General features: G+C 38.3%; 2 protein-coding genes across 4 annotated transcripts in view; both read left to right on the plus strand.

Annotated features, from left to right (window-relative positions):
* Window positions 1-21,514, plus strand: part of LOC134652831 (fibroblast growth factor receptor 4-like) — an 87,560-nt gene that overhangs the window by 48,114 nt on the left and 17,932 nt on the right. The window lies entirely within an intron of this gene.
* On the plus strand, window positions 9,534-10,969 carry LOC134652842 (uncharacterized). 2 transcript variants are annotated; one of them, XM_063508034.1, is made up of 3 exons: window positions 9,537-9,599; window positions 9,894-9,966; window positions 10,078-10,969. In XM_063508034.1, exons 1-3 carry the CDS (start codon window positions 9,585-9,587, stop codon window positions 10,791-10,793), a joined length of 804 nt encoding a protein of 267 aa, XP_063364104.1. In that variant the 5' UTR covers window positions 9,537-9,584; the 3' UTR covers window positions 10,794-10,969. The 2 variants fall into 2 exon arrangements, with proteins under 2 accessions (XP_063364103.1, XP_063364104.1); XM_063508033.1 differs by having other exon boundaries at window positions 9,534-9,599; window positions 9,894-10,969.

A 21,514-nucleotide genomic window follows, 5' to 3' on the forward strand; every position in this document is an offset into this window, starting at 1 on the left:
TACGGAACTCATGGTAGTGCTTCTAGAGACCAATTCCAAATCACATTTTGACATAAGTTATGTTATATCAGTCGCGCGTGTATTTTGCTCATACCCGTACATGTATTGGCCCGAGCGAGACGCACGGGCGACTAACATCATTTCTAAATGATACCCATATCACTAGCGACCCGCTCCGGCTTCGCACGGGTTACACAAAACCTTAACAAATTATACACCTAAACCTTCCTCAATAATTACTCTATTGATAGGTGAAAACGACATGAAAATCCGTTCAGTAGTTTTGGAGTTTATCGCAAACATACACACAAACAGACGGACGCGGCGGGAGACTTTGTTTTATAAGGTGTAGTGATTTTGATATGACAAAGTAAGTTTAAATAAGACGATATATCGACGCGGATTCGGCAAAAGCCGATAGGAAAAAAATGTATGTCTGCGCAATAAGAGCGAAAAATTCGTCGTTCGGCTCGGCTCGCATCGGCCGGCGCCTGCCGACGTGTCGACGTATTTTTCCTTCTTATTGCATGAGACACAAAGCTTTTTCCTATCGGCTTTTGCCGAGTCCACTTCGACCCGATCTGGGGAGACCCTAAGGGCTCATTTCGACGGTGCGAGAACCGGCATACGAGTTTCTTTACATTGCGCCGTTTGATCGGTCGGCTGAATTGATGTAACCTCAATGGTCCGCAATGTAACTAAAATCGTAAACGAGTTCGCGCGCCGTCTAATCACGGTATTCGGAAAACAAGATCCGTTGTAGAGAAGAGAACGATACAATATGTACTAGATACTAGATACCTGGTAGGTAGTTTAGATTTCAAATATTCTTCTCACTTGATGGTCTCATCGGAAGACCAGCGCTGGAAACCACCAGCAACATGCTGAGATGAGGCCATTTCGTGGCACTTTAATCTTATTTTGTGTTTTCTGTCATATTATGTATTGTCTGTGCTTACGAATAAATTATATTCTATTCTATTCTATACTATTCTAAATATCTTTTGCAGTTCAATTCGGGCAACCAATGTCATTTTAGTACGTTAAATTATCGTAATAAGATCGTTTTAAAATCTTTTTTAGATCTAAAAAAATACATAACGAGACGTTTTAGCCATTGTGGAAACCATTCAAATTTGACAGGCTGGATCTTAAAAATATCGTTGTCGTGTCTTAGTGATGTCACTGATGTCTAATAGATATCTGATGATATCTAGTTCAAAATCCGAATCGGGCCCTAAATGAGCCCTAAGCCTCTATTCTGTCTAAGCATAGAGTGACCTGAAACGCGGCGTACATGACCCGTCACGGCCTGGACCCGTCACTTCCGCTCGATTTGCCGTATTGACTGATACGTAACATCGATTTTGCAACCGCTTTCTTCTCGTTCATTCGATTTGAGCTCATAATAACGCAAAAGTAAATAACGTACCTACTAAGGAAATTACTTAAATAAGCGGCGGCGGAAAAAGGCGAAATATTTTTGATCTGAGTTACTTTGTATATCAATCACTAGCGACCCGCCCCGGCTTCCTCTTGAATTCTCTTGAATCACTCTATCTATTTAAAAAAAACCGCATCAAAATCCGTTGCGTAGTTTTAAAGATCTAAGCATACATACAGACAGACAGTTAGATTTGATGTACCTATTCCTATTGATATGGGCCGACGTTTTAAAATGGTCTCGCCGGAAGACCAGCGCTGACTTTCGGGTTAGCATTATGCTGAGGCGAGACCATTTCGTGGTAAACTATAATTTCTGTTTAAAATATACTTTTTGTAATACGTTTGTATTAAATGTAGTTAGTTTGCCATGAATAAACGAATTCTTATTCTTATTCTTATTCTTTTAAAAGCTTTTATTACGTTTTACGTCACTCCGTGACATCGGTCGAGTGTTGAGTATTAACGATTTTGAAGTACCAAACAATTCGTTTCCCTGACTCTTTGTTGTACTTATAATAATTATTTTAGGGCGTCTGATTGCCGGCGCGGTAGCGCGGGCGGATGAGCGGGTTAACGAAAAATACGGACGCGTGCGACGGATTTTATTTTACCTACAACGGCACCCGCATGCGTGCGCCCTATCTGTGCACCCGCCCACGCTAGGGGGCGTCCTTGACGTCTAGTCTTTGAGATTCTATGGGAATAATAGTTATTTGTTTTACAAGGGAGCTATGTTTATGTTAAACCCTCGTGATCATATTGGGTGTACTGTACCTTAAGCGTTTCAACGCACAAGGTTTACACAAACTTAGTACTTCTCACATATGTCTATCAAGTACTTCCTATAACGAGCCTAAACTCGATATGTTTGTGTTCTTGCATCGAGGAGTTCCTTTGGCTACCTACCTTCCGACCGCATCATCAGATCAGCTCCATGTTAGAATATTATTGCATTGTCTGAAGCTGAATACAAGTGTGTAAAAAACAGATTAATTGAATCTTTCATGTCACATATGTCTCAGCAGTGACAAGCATAAATATCAGACCTCCCGTTAACTATTTCCCCGTCTCAGTCAGTCTGTGAGACATCATTATTAACCCAGTCTCTTTGTGAATCGATTTTGACCTCAATGCCCTGAACATAAAGTCCACGCATCTATCGCGTAACGGATGATATGATAATGATGTGCGTTCGATACAGATCACGATGTGTATATTACGTTCACGTCTCGACAGAACTGTTGTAGCGCATGCTGTTGTGGGGAAATTATAAAGTGGTGTATTTCTGAAATGGCTGTGTCCGATTAATTATCATATTATTTACTTGCATTTATGGCCACGTTACATATTAATAGTGTCTTAAAAGCTTATTATAAAGATGTAATTCAGAAATAAATTTGTATGTACCTAATGGAGATTATCAAAAGTTCGTTCAAAGTATATAACAATCAGTATCTAAAGAGAGTAGAAAGAAGCTTCTATGCAATTGTATAATCTACATTCTCACACTAAACTGAATTGATATGTAGGTACAACATTTTCATAGAAAATTTCGTAACATAGGACTACGTACCTAGTACTTACCTTAAATTAAAATCTTACTTTAAAATAACCTGCTATTATTCCTTTGTAAGTTCTCGCAATTTGTCTTAGACTAGATTTACACATTAATTAGTGTTCATTCAATTCAATTCAATTCAATTCAATATATTTTATTTTGGACCATGTCCATAGTGTTAGTGTACATTCCCTTAATCTTATGTTAGTGAGACCTATACTAAATTACCTATAATAAATTATAAACTACGCCTCTGGACCCCATATGTACATCGTCCCAGTGTTTCCAGAAGGCGCAAGCAGGCGATTCTAGCGAAATGTGAGTTCATAAATTTGCTACGAAAGTATGGCTAGATATAGGGTTTGCAATCTGGATCCGAAATGTATGAAATTATCCGGATCTGGATCCGGATCCGCGGATCTTCCCATACATTTCGGATCCATCGTGCAAACCCTAGCTAGGTATAATGTAGGTATGAAATTACATTTAACACTAACCAATGTGTACCCAAATCGGGCCGTGAGTCACGCTAACCGTATTCAGTAGCGTGACACAGTCAAGTTAAACACATCAAACCATCATCAAACACTCTTAAACAAGGACCTACCCATAACATTAGTCACTTCCTGATTATCCAGATCGCGGGTTAGTCTGACGCAACCCGTTACGGTTACATCTTATTTGCCATTTGCAAAACAAAGCTCTTTCTATGACATAATTGTACCGAGGTCCGTTGATATGCCGCTTTGATTGGGTTGAGTGGGGCTTTCCTGAACTATACCTAGTTTTTTATTGAAAAACGTTGAAAAATTTATAAATGTTACTTATGAAACGAAAAGAATGTAAATTAACAAATTATAAATGGTGTATAATTGTTACGTAATAAGTATTTGCTGAGACTTCTTTTTCAAAAGTATTTTTAAATAAAAATACACGTGAAGATTGTTTACCTACCCTTTTTCTAATGCTAAAAAAACGAGGTAAGTACCTATAGGACTATCTGGGCCGATTTAGGGTTCCGTACCCAAAGGGTAAAAACGGGACCAGCTATTACTAAGACTCCGCTGTCCGTTCGTCCGTCCGTCCGTCCGTCCGTCCGTCTGTCACCAGGCTGTATCTCACGAACCTTGATAGCTAGACAGTTGAAATTTTCACAGATGATGTATTTCTGTTGCCGCTATAACAACAAATACTAAAAACAGAATAAAATAAAGATTTAAGTGGGGCTCCCATACAACAAACGTGATTTTTGGCCGAAGTTAAGCAACGTCGGGCGGGGTCAGTACTTGGATGGGTGACCGTTTTTTTGCTTGTTTTGCTCTATTTTTTGTTGATGGTGCGGAACCCTCCGTGCGCGAGTCCGACTCGCACTTGGCCGGTTTTTTATTTTTCGTCAGTTTTTCATAATATTGGGTAAGCTTGAAAAGCGCCTCATACTGTGCGGAATAAACACGAAAATCCAATTTGGGACTAAATTTTTTTAACATAATTTTCCCTTTAGTTACGATAATACCATAAGTTTTCTGAAAGATTACTTTTTTCGAAACCACGGGGACAATGCCGTCCTCGAAACGTCGGAGCTTAAAAAGTAGGTAAATGTGCCAATTAATGGTTTCAAACTTATAAAATTTGTATTGACGATATCTCTACCTCAACCCCAGGCGTTCTAAATAACTCCTTGAACTCTCCGATAAACTGCAATAACTCAAAACGCAGACCAGAAAATTATATTCAAATTGAAATGTAAGCGCTGCGATCGACGCTGTCATGAACCCGATAAATCATGCGCGTGGGCAGTTAGAAGAAAAACCCCGTAACCGCGGTTATTACTTTACAATAAACTAGCGACCCGCCCCGGCTTCACACGGGTTAACAAATTATACATAAATCTTCCTCTTGAATCACTCTATCTATTAAAAAAAAACGCATTAAAATCCGTTGCGTAGTTTTAAAGATCTAAGCATACATAGGGACAGACAGACAGCGGGAAGCGACTGTTTTATACTATGTAGTGATATGGGGCATTATCCATAGATAATGCCCCTTATCATAATAAGGGACCTTATTGTCGATGGCGTTTACGCCGCACAGCGTCGCGCGGCATTGTAATTATATCGGAGCATCGTTAATAATGGCGTAACCGCCATCGACAATAAGGTCCCTTTTCATAGATAACGTCACATATATGTATTGATTTATAGGCGCTTCCTCCAAAATCCTCAGAAACCTCAAAAAACATTTTTTCTGAAAATAAATATGTTCATGAATTGTACTTTGTAAACAGAGAAATCCCAAAATTCACACGTATGTAGATGATAATACGCGCATTTTTAAGTACACATCTTTAAATCAATATTTAACGCTAATTCGGTAAGCGTACATAACTACATACGTACCTATTATGCGTTTTAATCTTTATGTGTAAATATACGATTCCCACACACAGAGACGGATTTTAAGAGGAAAGGGGACGGAAGCTTCTCCATACAAAAGTAGTCCCCATTTTCCTCTCTGGATATTGACATTATGGACAATATTTTACATAATTTTGATGTATACCTACAATGCCTACGTTAGATTTTTTACGATTTCTTGATTAACTACTCGTATTTTAGTTAGAGTTAACAGCGAAAAACGAATTCCATATACAAATTTAAGCTTCTAACTTTTATAAAAATTCATAAATCAAAAATAAAAAACACTTCGTAATTAAGTGACACTTTTGTAGGATAAACTACGATAGAGTGCTTCTAATTTGTATTCGGCACAGAATGAAGAACTATTCCTATATACTAACCTACCAAACTTTATCCAACTCTGACAAAAACATCGACAAAGATTATTCTTAAAAATAATTATTATCAGACTTTAAAAATAATTATTATATCTTCTTTACATTGGCACAATCTAAATTTAAAAATAATGATAACAAATTCGCTAGAGACTACTACGTTGGCACACGAGTGAGCTCGCGGTCGGTGGTCGAAAGCGCAATGCAACATCCGAAGACTTCTTGCCAAAAAGGTCAAGAGAGTGCCGTATGTTATTATACGAGTATCTTGTGATACATACTCGTATTTGCAACGCCGATTTACAGACGCGATAATGTCACGAAAATCTTGTGTATTACTGTTGGTATGTCAACTGCTGAAGCACTTTAGACAGTACAGGGGCCTTACCATGTCTTATTGCAATTCTGTTTAGGACCTAAACTGAATTGCTAAGGAGGGAGTTATGTATTATGTAGCTCCGTCCTTTAGCAATTCAGTTTAGGTCCTAAACAGAATCGCAATAAGACATCATGGTAAGGCCCTAGGGGTTTGAATTGAATTGAAATATGAATTCTGACCCGCCCGAATGGTATATTTTTATTTCAAGTGTGTTTCAATTTTGCGGTTACATATAGGCACAATTAATACGACGTAGGTACGTAAAGAGTTAAGCCATAAGTAAAGAAGATTATCACTTTAAAAGTCAATTTATATAGACATTTAGTAAAATACTAAGCAGATTTTGGTAAGATGTCATTAATTCGTTTTATTTTGACTCATTAGGTTCCCTACCGCAACCTCAAAATATGTTATGTCGATATTTCACTTGCCAAATTTTCATGTTTTTTTTTCATAATCCATCGGATTGTCAGAAAGGTCAAAAGTCTAACCAAACCTTACCATTGCCAATGCCGTTTTCAAAGGTTTAGAAAAATTTATGGCTTTTTAATAACGATAATTTGCGATCTCCAGGTTAATGATTTATTCAAAGAGCGCTTGAATAAGCTTTTCCAACTGTTATGATCAGACAGTAGAAAAAAATGTATTATTTCCTTACTAGGTTCATAGTCATACGACTTTTTTACGTTAAAATATACCTTAATGCATTTTAATGCACATATTTAGCTTGTTGAATAATATTACGAGTGGAGAGTATTTTTAACAAAAGGAATTCGAGAAAACGGTATTTCAGAGGACAAAGTGCTGTATTTTATGAATAACCAATAAGAAAATTTAAATGTGAATCTTGGTGTCGTAGGTACAGTAAGCTGCAGAGATACTTAACGTACCTCTGCAAACAAGTTTCTATGCAGGGGGGTCAGTTATCTCTGCAGCTGTATGCTCGTTAAACTCTAGTATGAAAGATTCGTGACGACATATAGTTACCAAGCATGCAGCATTTTGTTTTGAGTACCTAACTGTTATAAAAATTACGTCATTTTACTCATTAGAGTCCGACTATGCCAGCCATACTCTAAGTGTGTTCCGCGGAACCCTAGGGTTCCGCGACACCCCTGCAGGGGTTCCGCAAGAATTTAGAACACTATGCTTTAGTCGCCTCGAAAAATTTTACTATGCCGCCACCGTATTGTAGGGTTCCATCAAGTATTTCGCTTTCCAAAAGGGTTCCGTCAAAAAAAAGATTGAGAACCGCTGGACTATGCTAACTTTACACTGACTTGAGTTATAAGTTCATCATCATCATTGGCCACAGCATTTGTTGTAGATGTTTGTTGCGGCGCTTGCGGGTTTACGGGGTCCCGTATCGCCGTCGAACCCACGACTACTAGATCACTAGTATAGTGCTCTGCCATCTGAGCTACCAAGACCGTACCCCTGCAGCGGTCGCGGCACGCGCACCACAAAAAAGTTATGCTCGCGAGGTGTACAGTCAGCACCAGAAGTTGCTAAGCGGGCCCCGTGTTCAAAATGACATTGACGCGACTTTATTATTAAGAGAATAAGAGCGTGTCAAGGTAATTGTAAACACCTCACCCGCTTAGCAACTGTACCTACTGCTAACGGAGCCACTAGTAAATAATAGTGAGAAATGAGCAAACTAAGTTGTGTGTAACCTCTTTAAGTCGGATTTTGCCGAAATTTTATGGGACGAAAAATCGATTTTTGCATTTTTATATGTTTTGCGAGCAAAGCTCGGTCTCCCAGATATTATTTATTATCTCGAATAGGTAAATAAGAAATCATTCTTGTGATCTTATCCCTGAAATCTTTACATAAAAGTTTCTGTTTTAACATTATGAAAAATATGCGTGAAGATGGCATGTGCAACTGTGCCGAAATAAGGATGACTCACGCTATAGTTCGTTTTTTTTTGCATTAGAAAGAACTTGAAAGAAGATAAGCGATTTTGACATGTATTTTAATTGAAAAACACTTTTTAAAATTCAATAACTATTACTTAAGAAAGCAGAAGACTATAAAAGATCGTATTAGATTCATAATTGTTACACATTTACCGTAACTTATTTTTAAAATGTGTTTTTCAATTAAAAGACACATCAAGATTGTTTACCAAATTTCTAATGCTAAAAAAACGAAGTATAGACCGGGCCGGGGCCGAGCCGGAGCTTCCGGCGCTTCGTTTTCTATGGAAAACACCACGTGATCACCGGTCAGCCGTCATAGAAAACGACATAGCGGACGCCTCGTCCCGAGCCCGGCCCGGTCTAGCGTGAGTCATCCTATATCGGGAACTCATTAAAACATTTAAACATCAAACATCAACATTTATCCAGCAAATAGGGCACGTTTACACGTCAACATGAAATTTAAATACAACCAAAAAAAACACACTTCAATTATGAAATAAATCTAACCGCAAATATCAATTGAAACTAAAGTACATAGGTATTACAAAACAAATATACATGGTAAATACAAAGTTTTCGATAGTGAAAAATAGAATCGCCCAAACGTCAAGATTGTATGCAATCTTGGGATTAACTCTATTCTTGGTAAGTCTTTAAGTTTTTGGGGGTTATGAAACATCAAGCAATATTATGTATCATCACAAATGTCATAAATTTGTACAAATTAAGATATTTGGGTTTACCGGGCGTAACCATGGCCTTTGACCATGTTTATGGAAGGAAAATTACGTAGATAGCCAAAGGCAGTGTCGAAATGTTTTATTATTATAGCCTACTAGGTACTTCCAGGACTTTAAGTACCTACTAATAAGTGCCAATCCAAGTTCCAATTTGGGAAAATTGATCTTGAATAAATAAGTAAGTACTGTTCAATAATTTATGTAAATATAAATAATTTAGGACCGTGCAAATGCTAAATTATGGATGTTGTGTAATAAACCTTTAAGTGAATTCAGTGTGACAGTGACCTACGAAATTGAAAGGATAAAAACTTGTCAAAGGACATCAGAAACATGATCATCAACGTCAATAAAATTGGCATCCTATACCTTCCATATGTATACTGGTCAAAAATCGTGAGTGCAACCCTCGGTTGTGCTGTATAGAGCAGAAAAAATCGTTCTCGAAAAAAATGCTAAAAGATGACTAAAAATTCAGTCAAGATCCTGGTTATATGTAAGAGGTTAATCACGCACTGATACGTTAATGCTATTACCTACCTCAAGCACCGATGACCGTTACGATCATTGTTTTCACCGAAGACGAATTCTACTAGTGTCATTAAATTCATAATTCTCATATGCCCGAAGGCCGAATGTTAGGAAGACACAGGGAGAGAGGTGTGGAGCTCACGGCAGTATAAAAGCGTACGGATTTTGTACGGAGCATCACACAACCTCGGCGCCTCCGCGAGTCAACATGAAAGCATTCTTGGTAGGTACCGTGCAGTGAAAGTGTTGTGACCCGTGACCTCACGCTTCCTTATGTCGACACGTCTTATGTTACCCGATAATCGTTTTTCCAAATTTCAATTCAAGTGGACCGTAGTTTTTGTCTAAATTGATTTCTTGTAATCGAGTGGTTCTTTTTCAAAATTGTTTTTTTATGGTGAATCAATCGGGCCGCAATTTGGATTTTGAGTGACGTGCTAAGGATTGGCAATTTTAGTGTTCTGTCCTGGAGTTGCAGTGATTTACATGTTATATAAAAGTGTTTTGTTTTCCGTAGGTATTAGCTGCCGTAGCGGCACTCGGCTCGGCCAGGCCCGAGGCGGGCTACAGCTACAACGCTCCCGGTGGCGGTGGCGGCGGTGGATTCTCCTCCGGCGGTGGTCACGGAGGCGGTTTCTCCTCCGGTGGTGGTCACGGCGGTGGCTTCTCTGGTGGCTTCTCCTCCGGCGGCGGACACGGAGGCGGCGGTTTCTCCTCCGGTGGTCTGAGCTCCAGCAGCTTCGGAATCGGCGGCGGCAGCGGTGGCGGCTTCTCCTCCGGCGGCGGATTCTCCTCCGGCGGCGGCGGCGGCGGTTTCGGCGGCGGCTTCGGCGGCGGCTTCGGTGGCGCTCCCATCGTCCAGAAACACATCTACGTCCACGTTCCTCCCCCAGAACCCGAAGAACAGCGCCCCCAGATCATCGGCGGAGGCGGCGTCCCCCAGAAGCACTACAAGATCATCTTCATTAAGGCGCCCGCTCCTCCCGCCCCCGTCGCGCCCATCATCCCCGCCCAGGCCCAAAACGAGGAGAAGACCCTCGTCTACGTGTTGGTCAAGAAACCGGACGAACAGCCCGACATCACCATCCCCACCGCCGCTCCCACCCAGCCCTCCAAACCCGAAGTTTACTTCATCAAGTACAAGACCCAGAAGGAGGGTGGCTCTATCGGAGGTGGATCTATCGGAGGTGGAATCGGAGGCGGCTCTGGCATTGGTGGCATCTCTGGCGGTAGCATTGGCGGTGGTATCGGTGGTGGACACGGCATCTCCGGCGGCAGCATCGGCGGCGGACACGGCGGCAGCATCGGCGGCGGACACGGCGGCAGCATCGGCGGCGGACACGGTGGCAGCATCGGCGGTGGCTCCGGCGGAGTCAGCTCCTCGTACGGCCCCCCCGGCCAGTCCGGCCCCTACTAAACACCGCGCCGAGCGTCCCCATGTGATACCTGCTTTGCCGGCGACTTAGTTTTAAGTAGAACAAAAAATTACGGTGCCTAAATGTATTTATGTAAATAGTAATTTTAATGTATCATAATTAATTCTAGTTGTATTGTAAAATACTTTTTTGCATAAAAAATCGATAAACGAACGAACATATCATCTTCTTATTCCAAGCCCTGAAACTAAAACTAAAAGCTCAAAAATCTCCGATGTCGCATCTTTGTATTAATTTACACAATTTACACATAGAGATAACAAACAGGTGGTTATGTTTGGTAGAAAGTACGTTTTCTACATGTGGGCGACACGAGTTATTACGTAACCTGGATTGTGACCTCTTGCGTAACCACTGAAACCATCTCGCCTTACGACACCTATAAGAGTTTCGCTAAATATCCATTGCAAAACTTATCCGTAGTTTCCACAATTTCACCACCTTGACATTTCGAGTCCTTTAAACGCGTTAAAAAGTGGATCACAACAATGATGTTCAGTACGGATATGATGGTCGTTCTTGTCTACGTGACAGCGTGATAAAACGGTGTCCGTCACTTTCTTTCCCACGGTGTTAAACAGTGACAGTTATTTTATCACGTGGATAAAGATGGATAAAGCTATCCATAATAGGCTGGCAGATTACATAAGTGCAGGCGGAAACCGGTCAACGGTTTATATTATTTACTGAATATTTATAATACTCGAGAGTTTCGTAATTCCTGTGATCGTGTTTGGGCATATCATTATTGAGTTAACGTATACGTTGGAAAGCTGACTCGTAATATTTGCCAAGAAATGTGTGTATTACGAAAGTGAAATTTTCTTTTGTGTAAAACGACGTTTGAGTGAGTCATCGATGTTTGTTTGAGTAAATTGACAAGTCGAGTGTAGAATATGATTAGTTCGGCATTTTATGATGTAAGGGGGAAATTTTCGTATTTTCAAGTTCTGTTAATGTGTGCCTATGATATTTATTGTATGTAAACGTCAGCCGTTACGGAAAACAATCAATCAATAAAAACTGTCTAATACAACCAAACCAGATATAATACAAATTCAGTCAGATTAATATCACATCAGCTCTGGCCTTAATTTTGCCTAATCAAGCTGTGTCAAAATAATTTATTATAAAATTCTCAGACTCGCAAATTACAAAACACCAACAAACTAAAGAGGTCAGACACCTGTTCGTATTCTAAACATTTCACACTAAAGAGGATTCTACATTTACCTTATTTTTTTCTCACGACAATAGTCTCGACTAGGTTAGACAATGCACACAACCAAATGCCCCATAACTTCTATAACGTCGTATATTTCAATACTGAGATACTGCAATAACAATCTACTTGCCCTACAATAGAGTTGGCTTTTGAATAGAGATGGTAAACACTAAAGGACATGTTGAAAGCATACAGTTTATTACTATAATTTGTATACACTCACGTAAGAGCCATTAAGGTCACGTAAGAGTTTTAATTGCTTGACTTTCTGTAAGTGTAACAACGTTTAAGAGGAAATGCGAATGCATTGCAAAGTCGTTACTGAGCTCCAGTTTTAAACTGTTATTTTTTTCACAAACGCCGAGAATCAAATTAAAAGTTAAAAGTTTACTACTCCAGCAGCAATTGTTTTATTGTAAAAATATTGAATAATGAGCTTTCTGACTTTGTCTAAAAAGACAGGGTCGATCTCCGAGTTTTATTAAGGGCGAGGTCACGTTAAATTTTTTTTTATGGCATGCTTTTTTTTAATTTACATGCGTACTGTAACTCCTTTTTACTTACGCAGCATCATCATCCATCCGATTTATGAGTAGAAAAAGGCGGCAAAGAAAAACAGGCGGGAAGGATCGATCTCCCATACAAATAATGAATTCCGAGCTTTTTTCTACTGACAGAGTTGGCTTGTGTATTAGAGCTTAGTTTTAGGTAAGTATAAAGATGTTCGTGCATATTTTCAGAGTTTGGACATAAACATACCTAACTGAAAAAGTTAAATTATAAAATAGCTTTCTTTATTATCAAATAATCAAAATATTTTCCATTTTCGCTCCTATTTTCCCGTTACGTCATGTTAAGTGAACTTTCTTCACAATTTATACATTGTAGTTATCTGAAAAAACAAATGAGGGTTATATTTCACTGACTTAAGGAAATTCTAAACCAACTTCCATAGATTATCGTAAAAGATTACCCTATGATTATGTGAACCTGCGAAACTATTGGGTAATTAGAAGATTGCCGTAATAACTGATTCCAATTCAGCAGAAACAATGAGATCCCACACTAGTGTTCGTTACGGGCCTAACCGGAGTACCAGTATGGCGATAGGTTGCTTTGCGTTTAAGGTCAGAGTTCCCGAAGCAAAATTAATTTAATAATTCAATTCATCGTTAACAATTAATTGTAATTAATTTATATACAGTGAGCGGTGATTTGATATTAATGGACTTATGTAATGTCTGAGTGATTGATGACTGTCGAATCCGTACTTCGTAACATGAAGTTTCTTATGACTATAGTACGAGTAGCTTTGCTCATAAGTATCAGTTTTTTCAGAAGCTGCATATAGTGCACATATATTATGTAACATACTTTACTTCGTATTTCAAGTATACCCCGCCCGATACTTGAGACTCGTGGTGACCACGACCGACCGACATATAAATAATGTAACGGGGCGTGGTGTCACGATCAGATAAAACCACTATCAATTATTACATGCACAGACAACGGGATGTTACGACATATTTAAATTGTTTCCGATTCGCAGAACCTGTAGAGAAACAGGTTCCGAATACCTAGTCAAACAAAAAACAACCATAACGGAAGCCTAATAAGGTTTAATTTCATGTTATGTATGTGTGCCTACATCTTAAAATTAGTGCTCAAAATTCGTTCAAAGCAAAATGAACGCAACGACACACGTTATTAAGTTCAAATTTAAATACATATAGGTCTGAAATGTACTTACCGGTACTATACCAGTCACGTTTACATTGAGAGTGAGAGTGTACGGTAAAAAGAGATTAATTTGATGGCTCAATTCGAAGTCGAACAATGGTTATAAGATGTCATAGCGATACGATACCGATGTCGGTGTCAAAAGTGACGTTTTTTTATCAAAAGTGACGTTGTGGTTGAAGCAATGTCACTTTAGACACTGACTGATCGGTATCGTATCGCTGTGACGTCTTATAAGCATTGATCGAATTGGGCCGTTGGTACGATGACGATATCGGTTTACACGTGTCTCATACTTGTTCATGCGTTATGTATGGATGACTGAATATGAAATTACATTATTTAGACGAAAATAACTCAGTGTAGGGTTTTCTTCCTTGTTATAATGTCTTAATGAAGGCTCCGTGTCTACTGATACCTAGGTACGTAGTTTTCGATATTATAATAATTACATAATATATTTACCACCATACCATAGTCCAATACTATAAGTAAAGTGTCAATCAATAGAACTTGCTAACTATCTAAACAAACCGCCATACTAAAATTTACACTGAATGTCAAATTACTAGTAACTTTTGTTTACATAGTTAGCAAGTTCTATTGAATGACACTTTACTGTAACAGAACTAAAGTTCACAGTGTCCACGTATTTAATTACAAATAGGTACCAATAAAACTTGGCTGGATCAGTACCGCGTGTCTAGACTCTAGATTTATAATTATAATATATTCACACCAGGGATGTTGCGAATATCCGCATCCGCATCCGCAACCGCGGAACTTCCGCATTATTTTCAACATCCGCATCCGCATCCGTATAAAATCGATGCGGATTTAATGCGGATGCGGATGTGGAACAGGTCGGTACAGGAACGTCTTAGCATCGGCGTAAGTGCTAGACTGCTAGGTAATTTAGTCATTAACCAAAAAAACCTATTAGAAATGAGCAGTCAAGCGTGAGTGGGACTTAATGTACGGAACCCTTGGAACGCGAGTCCGACTCGCACTTGGCCAGTTTTTTTAAATAAAAATTACTACAATGTAATATTTGACGTTTTTTATGGTACTATCTTGACATCCGCATCCGCATCCGCGGATGTGAGCCTTTAAAAATCCGCATCCGCATCCGCGGATGTCAAAAAATCGGCATCCGCAACATCCCTGATTCATACCTAAACCAAAATATTAGTTTTGGATCATAGTTGGGAGGTGTTGAACTACAGTCTATTTTTTATTTGGTAGACTAAAATTAGATTTCATAATATGAACATCATGTGTCATTTCATATTATGAAATGTTATTTTAGTCTACCGAATAAAAAAATAGACTTCAGTCGAGTGTTTTTTTTTATCTTTTTTATTAGTGAACATATATTTGTAAAGATTTATTTACGACTTTCGCTAACGTGTACATAGTAGGTGTGACAATGACTTTACTACCCGTTTAACAGCAGTTATTCAATAATATCAATAGTTTACGTTTGACAAAGTTCACCGACCCACGTGTCCGGAACACGAACTTGTAGAAAGCAAGCATCTTCTGTGTTTGTTTATGTTAATCGGTTCACGCCGTAGTATTTAGTAGTAGCCCTGACAACGTGTTTTACTGTGTTGATTCTTATCTTACGTAGCAAGGACTTTTCATGTTTGTTTGTGCATAATGTACATGTCACCTCGGCCTTCGTCGCCTAGGCAGTATTTAGTAAACAAAACCGGGTTCGGTAGATTTCCCTAGACCTGTCTAAATAGTAAATACCAAACGCGCACTACAAACGACACGAAGTGCACGTAATAATAGTCACCCCGCCTACGAAGCTCACGAAGCTGCATGTGCCGGGTTCAAATCCCGGTAAGGGTTTGTTCTTGTGACGAGCACGGATAAAGTTCATGGATGGCATTGCGAGTAGGTACCGATAGGTAGGTACAAGAAAACTTCCCGATTTCAAATCGTAAGTTTCGTAATAAACAGTGATAATGAGATGGGTTTCCCTTTTACCTTGGAAACTTGGAGCTACGGTTTACGACGTAGTTACAGGCTTTAATTCAAGTTACTTAGATAAAGTGACGCCGTCTTAAGTAGGGAAGGGCGGGGCTAAAAAGTATGCAGTTTTTCCTGAATGCCAAATTCTGCTTGTACCTAATCGAAATTCTCATGTGGACCCCAAGCTTCGCGCAACTTCAACGCTACGTTTTCAGCAAAATAAATCCAGACTTTAAAAGAAGGTTTGGAACAACCAGCCCGAAATCTATTAACTTCTTTATGAATTAAAATAGTCTTCCCTCAAATCCTAGACTCCGTCTAAGACTCTAAGCTTAGAGTCTGTGCGGAAAGAAAAGAATCGTTGACTGTATGGGGCCCAATACATTCCACGACTCTTCTCTTTCCGGACAGACTCTATACTGTGACTTGGCAAACGACAGTGTGTGGAAGCGTTACCATAAATGCACAATTCCTATGAGTAATATGGTGTTTATAATGGCGCTGTGACACTTTGTCGGTACAACATTAACTAAGACGGACTCTAAACTCCCGGCTATAATAACTCACCAAGCAGCCCTTGTTTATTGCCTCACAATACTCATTACATAATTTCCAAGCGAAAAGCTTATCCATGCCAGTATGACATAAGGAAACCTTTAATGAAGTTAATGATTAATAAAGGTCATTCAACCCACGTAACACTCATAACATTGTATCGTCGAAATAACGAAACTTAACTAACTTAAGACGAAACAGGAGCTGAGATTTAAATATTTTAGGTAAATATACCCGTCTCGCTAACGGAAAAGGCTCCTAAAAATCGAGGTTTCGTACTCGACTGTTTCCTCCTGCAAAACTTAACCAATCGTAACCAAATTTGGAAATCTAAATGATTATGAAATTATCTGTTTCGGACCGTTTTGCTTTTTTGGCTAATTGATATCAGTTTCGAATACCACGCCTCTCATTGCGGCATAGTCAATTAGGCCATTTATGAAGGGCTCTAGCGCCTTAAAAAACAAAATGATCAAAAAAAGCAAAACGGTCCGACACAGATATTGACAATATTAATCTGTGTTAAAAAAAATCATTGCTCTAGCTTCGAAACCCACGGAGGAAACAGTCAAGTACGTTTGTATGGAGAAATGACCACTCCTGTTGGCTCTTAAGAGCTGTATTATGAATGTCATCGGTGACATTGATTAAGTACAAATACAGTGAGTTGAGGCTGTTAAGAGAGCCCTTGTGGATTCGAGAAATTTTGGCCTGTTGGTCGAGTTGTCAGATTAGTCTGTAATACAAAAATAACTGGGGCCATTCGTATTTGGGCGAATCTACTTTTTGACCGACACAAATTTGTCCACAACTTTTAAATCTACTTGAATCTACTATTGTTTTATTACAAAATATTTCAATAACTTTGCTTATTTTTCAAAGTTAGTTTAGAAAAGGTCATGATGTTCATAATTTGTGTCGAAATCTAAAAGGTCCCACTTTGTCACTTACCATAAGGACGAGATTTGCTTGTATCTTTATACGAATAACCTGTCAAATCGTTCTTATGGCAAGCAACATAGTGGGACTTTTTGCTTACACACAGGGCCTTATAACTACTGTTTAAGTTAGTTAAATACGACGATAAATCCTAAAAGTTAATCATCTATGTAAATATACGATCTTTTACGCAATTTCTTTATATATTTTAATATGCATTAAGTGCTGTAAATGAAATACGACTAGTAAAATAATGAGTTTATTATGCATGAGATGTCTGCGCATCTTGTAGCGCATAAATTTGACGAGATAATCCATGTAAATGGAATGAATTATATTATCTATTATATTATGTATTAATTCGGAAAGAGAAGAGTCGTGGAATGTATTGGGCACCATACATTCCACCACTCTTCTCTTTCCGCACAGACTCTATATATTAATTAATCTAATAATGTTAAGTGTTTCGTTTTGGCAACAAGATTAGTGTTTGTACATTTTTGTTAATTTATAAAAAAATGGTTTTATTTAGGTTTAAGTAATAATTAAACGATTTCAATTGCTTAATAGATTTTAAGCTGTACCTATATTTTTAGCCACTTTGATAATACATAGTTTCAGAGATGTATAAACTTAGGTAAGTATAATAAGAAATGTATCATCTAACCAATTTAACGTCTGGCAAAAAATTCGCTAGTAACAGTCACTTGATTTTGGTGTTATATAATACACTAGCATACCAGACTACACCAGAATTACTTGTGCAGTATTGCAGCGCGACATTACTGCCGACTGCATTACTGCAAAATTGTCAAATATCCAGGCATCAACATCGATTTTTGACTCATTTGAGTAATGGTCGCGTTGCAGTACTGTTGTAGTACTTGTAGTAATGTCACCGACTGCATTACTGCCGCAAGCGTCAAATACTCCACTCCACTGACAAACGATTCCTCGCGCAAACTATAGTTTTTAAATAAGTTGATTGACATTCCTGTGTCGATCTTCAAAAGGCACAAAACAATTCTTACTATGCCATCAAAACATAATACAAAAGTCAGCTCCAGATATTGTTTGTAATTTTTTTAAGAGCTGGTAGAAATTTATTTAAGAAACACATAATAATATAAACTATCTACAAATAAACTTAAAATAAACGCCTGTTTATAAATTGTAATTCGTCACATTGTTCGACAGACATTGATCTACAATCTACAACGACATCCCACTACTCCGACATATGTCACTTACATATATCAACAGCAAACTCAACCATACGGCCTTATACACAAGGTTTCATTTCAAATAAATCTTGAATAGCGTGACGTCTATCAATGAATGGGAAGAACGTAGGTTCTCATGGCGTGTGTGACGCATTGTCACAATCCGGATATCCATAGTATGAGTTATGTTTTTTCCGGATTTCGTATAATGAACTCGGTTATGTAATTATAAATTATAACAATTAATCGTAAGATAATTATCGAGTAGGGTTTGATATATGTTTTTACACACGTAGGAGGGTTCCATACTACAGCGGGTTCCGGGTGATGATGGGGTACCATACTTTAACTTACACGTATTTTACAAAAATGCATTAATACAGTACATATATAAATACAAAGATGTCCTTATGCTATATCTTGGCATGGTCGGTTGACTTAGATCAGTGGTTCCTAACCTGGGGGTAATTACCCCCGTGGGGATAAAACTGGTATTTTACGGGGGTAATAAGCTAACCTAATATAACAATACAACAAACGTACACGTTTTATTTTTTTATTACCATTGGGAGGAGGGGTAAAATCAGGTTCCCTAGTTAGTCATTAGGGGTGACCGGACTGAAAAGGTTAGGATACACTGGTAGATCTAGCTTGAGTTTCAGTATTTCGTAATGGCCATCACCAATTTCTGTTATCCAATCTGGACACGGTGCGCGCATTCCGTCAAACCCACTCAGATCAGATCTAAAGATGGATATGTCTTGTCATCTTGAGAGAAAGGAGTCTGCAATCACTTGATCGTGTAAGAACTAACTTGATTAGGAAATTGATATCATTTTTTAAAGTTCCGTGCCTCAAAACGGAACCCTTATATCTTAGGATCACTTGTGTGTCTGTCACAGCCTCTTTGCTCCGAAACTACTGAACTAATTAAGCAGTTGAAATTTGGTAGACGTAGGTAAGTCTGTGACCCAAAACCGGGGATTTAAAGTAAATAGATAAATTTGAAACGTATTAGAACAAATTAAATTAATTTCAGAAAATATTTTAATTTGTTTTTATTTCAAGTAGTAACAGTACTATATAGCTATATTTATAAACTGGTTTTTAGATCATAATTAATCTCGAACATACATACATTACCTCATTTTTCCCCAGGTTTCTCGGGGGTTAGGTTAGGTTAGGTTAGGTTAGCATATTGATTTGATCACTGCCACTACACCTTAGTCTTACCAAAGTTGAAACGGTGGCGTAATATGAGGCATTATCTATGAAAAGGGACCTTATTGTCGATGGCGCTTACGCCGCACAGCGTCGCGCGGAATTGTATTTATATCGGAGCATCGTTTATAATGGCGTAACCGCCATCGACAATAAGGTCCCTTTTCATAAATAACGTCACATATCAGGCAACAAATTCTGTAAAAATTATAATTGAAATTCAAAGCCCCACGCACAATTTCTTTCGGTCAAACACAGTAAATGGGTCAAAAACGATCTGAAACACCGGTGTTTTTTCTGTGGACATTCTGATACATTGTTCTAAGAATTTTATCATAGGTGCAACTTTTAAGAAGTTAAGGTTTTTAACATGCCTATAAGGATAAACAAAGGATATTAGGCTTCAAAGTCCGTTTATTTTGTAAGTCTATAGAAAATTAGATACAAAATGTAAAACAACAACAAGACACTAAAATATTAAAATAGTATTTGATCCAAATACGATAGTGTCATGAATTCAATGTACCTAATGAAAAACCATATTAATATAATATAATAAAGATTTGGTTTCGAAAATAAATACCTACGTAATCCCCTCAATTAGGGCCAATCGTATTCACCGTGTAACCTGTCAAAAAGTTGTTCCATAAATCACAATGCATATCAGATTATATCCACCTGTCATATCATAACACAGAGCGGACATAGAACTAGCGGAATAGGACGTATATAGTTCTGTGATTATATATATAGGAGCGGCCGAAGGGCTAAAAATATCTGAACGTGCATTTTAACGCCTTGACAATAGAGGCGTGTTCAGATATTTGTGAGCACTACGACCGCTCAGATATATCTGATGGCGACTGTACATCAAATCAACCTTAAGGTTAGTGAGAGTATCTACAGTAACATTGAGAACAGTGAACTGATCTATTTCAAACCTTATTACCTTAGGGATAAGGTCTTTCAATACACAGTTTCATCTCCGTTTGTACTTACGTAAGGTAAGGCACGTAGAAAGCTCACTGCATTGTTTTTACTTAGGTACTAAATCAAGTCAACAGAAATGGGTTTTCACTAAGCATAAGCCGTGTATGTCGGTTGGTCATAAAGTGCAATCATGTTTTTGATCGATTTAAGCATTTATAATTGGACGTCAAAGATAGGTTTACAATTTTCGCCTTATCACAAGGGAGTAAGGTGCAAAAGTGTAAACATATCTTTGACGTCGACTGTAAAATTTTTTGGTAAGTTGTCATCATTACAACATGTTATTTTGACAAATCAAATAGACAGACCTCTGCCTCTGTAAATCTTGTAAATTTTGACAAGCGCGAGCACGCGCGAGCGCGTATTGGCAAGATAATTTTTGATCACTGAATGGGCAAAGGGAACTAGTCTACTGCAAACATTTGCCAAGTCATTTAATTAACATAGGTACATACCATTTGTATGTACGAGTCGTGACAAACAAAATAACTTGTCAAAGACGCGTCTGTAGAAAGCGGTTACACAATGTCGGATGTCTGGCCAATAATCGTGTATTTTAAAATTCACAAGTCGTCTTTACCATCTTAAAGGAAGTGTTGCCAACTCGATATCTTTAAAGATGACAATAGAGATGTGGAAAAGTTCCTAAAATTTTCAGGTGAAAATTTCGATGGATGAAAAATTGCCAGATTAGCATATTTGTATGCTAAGGGCCAATTTTTTAGTTTCCGGTTAAACAGACGGAAGACGGATAGGATTTGGTACATTGGTAACACGATTCCCACGTGTCATTTTCATACCTTAATTCTTTAGAATAGTTATC

This window comes from Cydia amplana, chromosome 12, assembly GCF_948474715.1.
Source record: "Cydia amplana chromosome 12, ilCydAmpl1.1, whole genome shotgun sequence".
NCBI lineage: Eukaryota > Metazoa > Arthropoda > Insecta > Lepidoptera > Tortricidae > Cydia > Cydia amplana.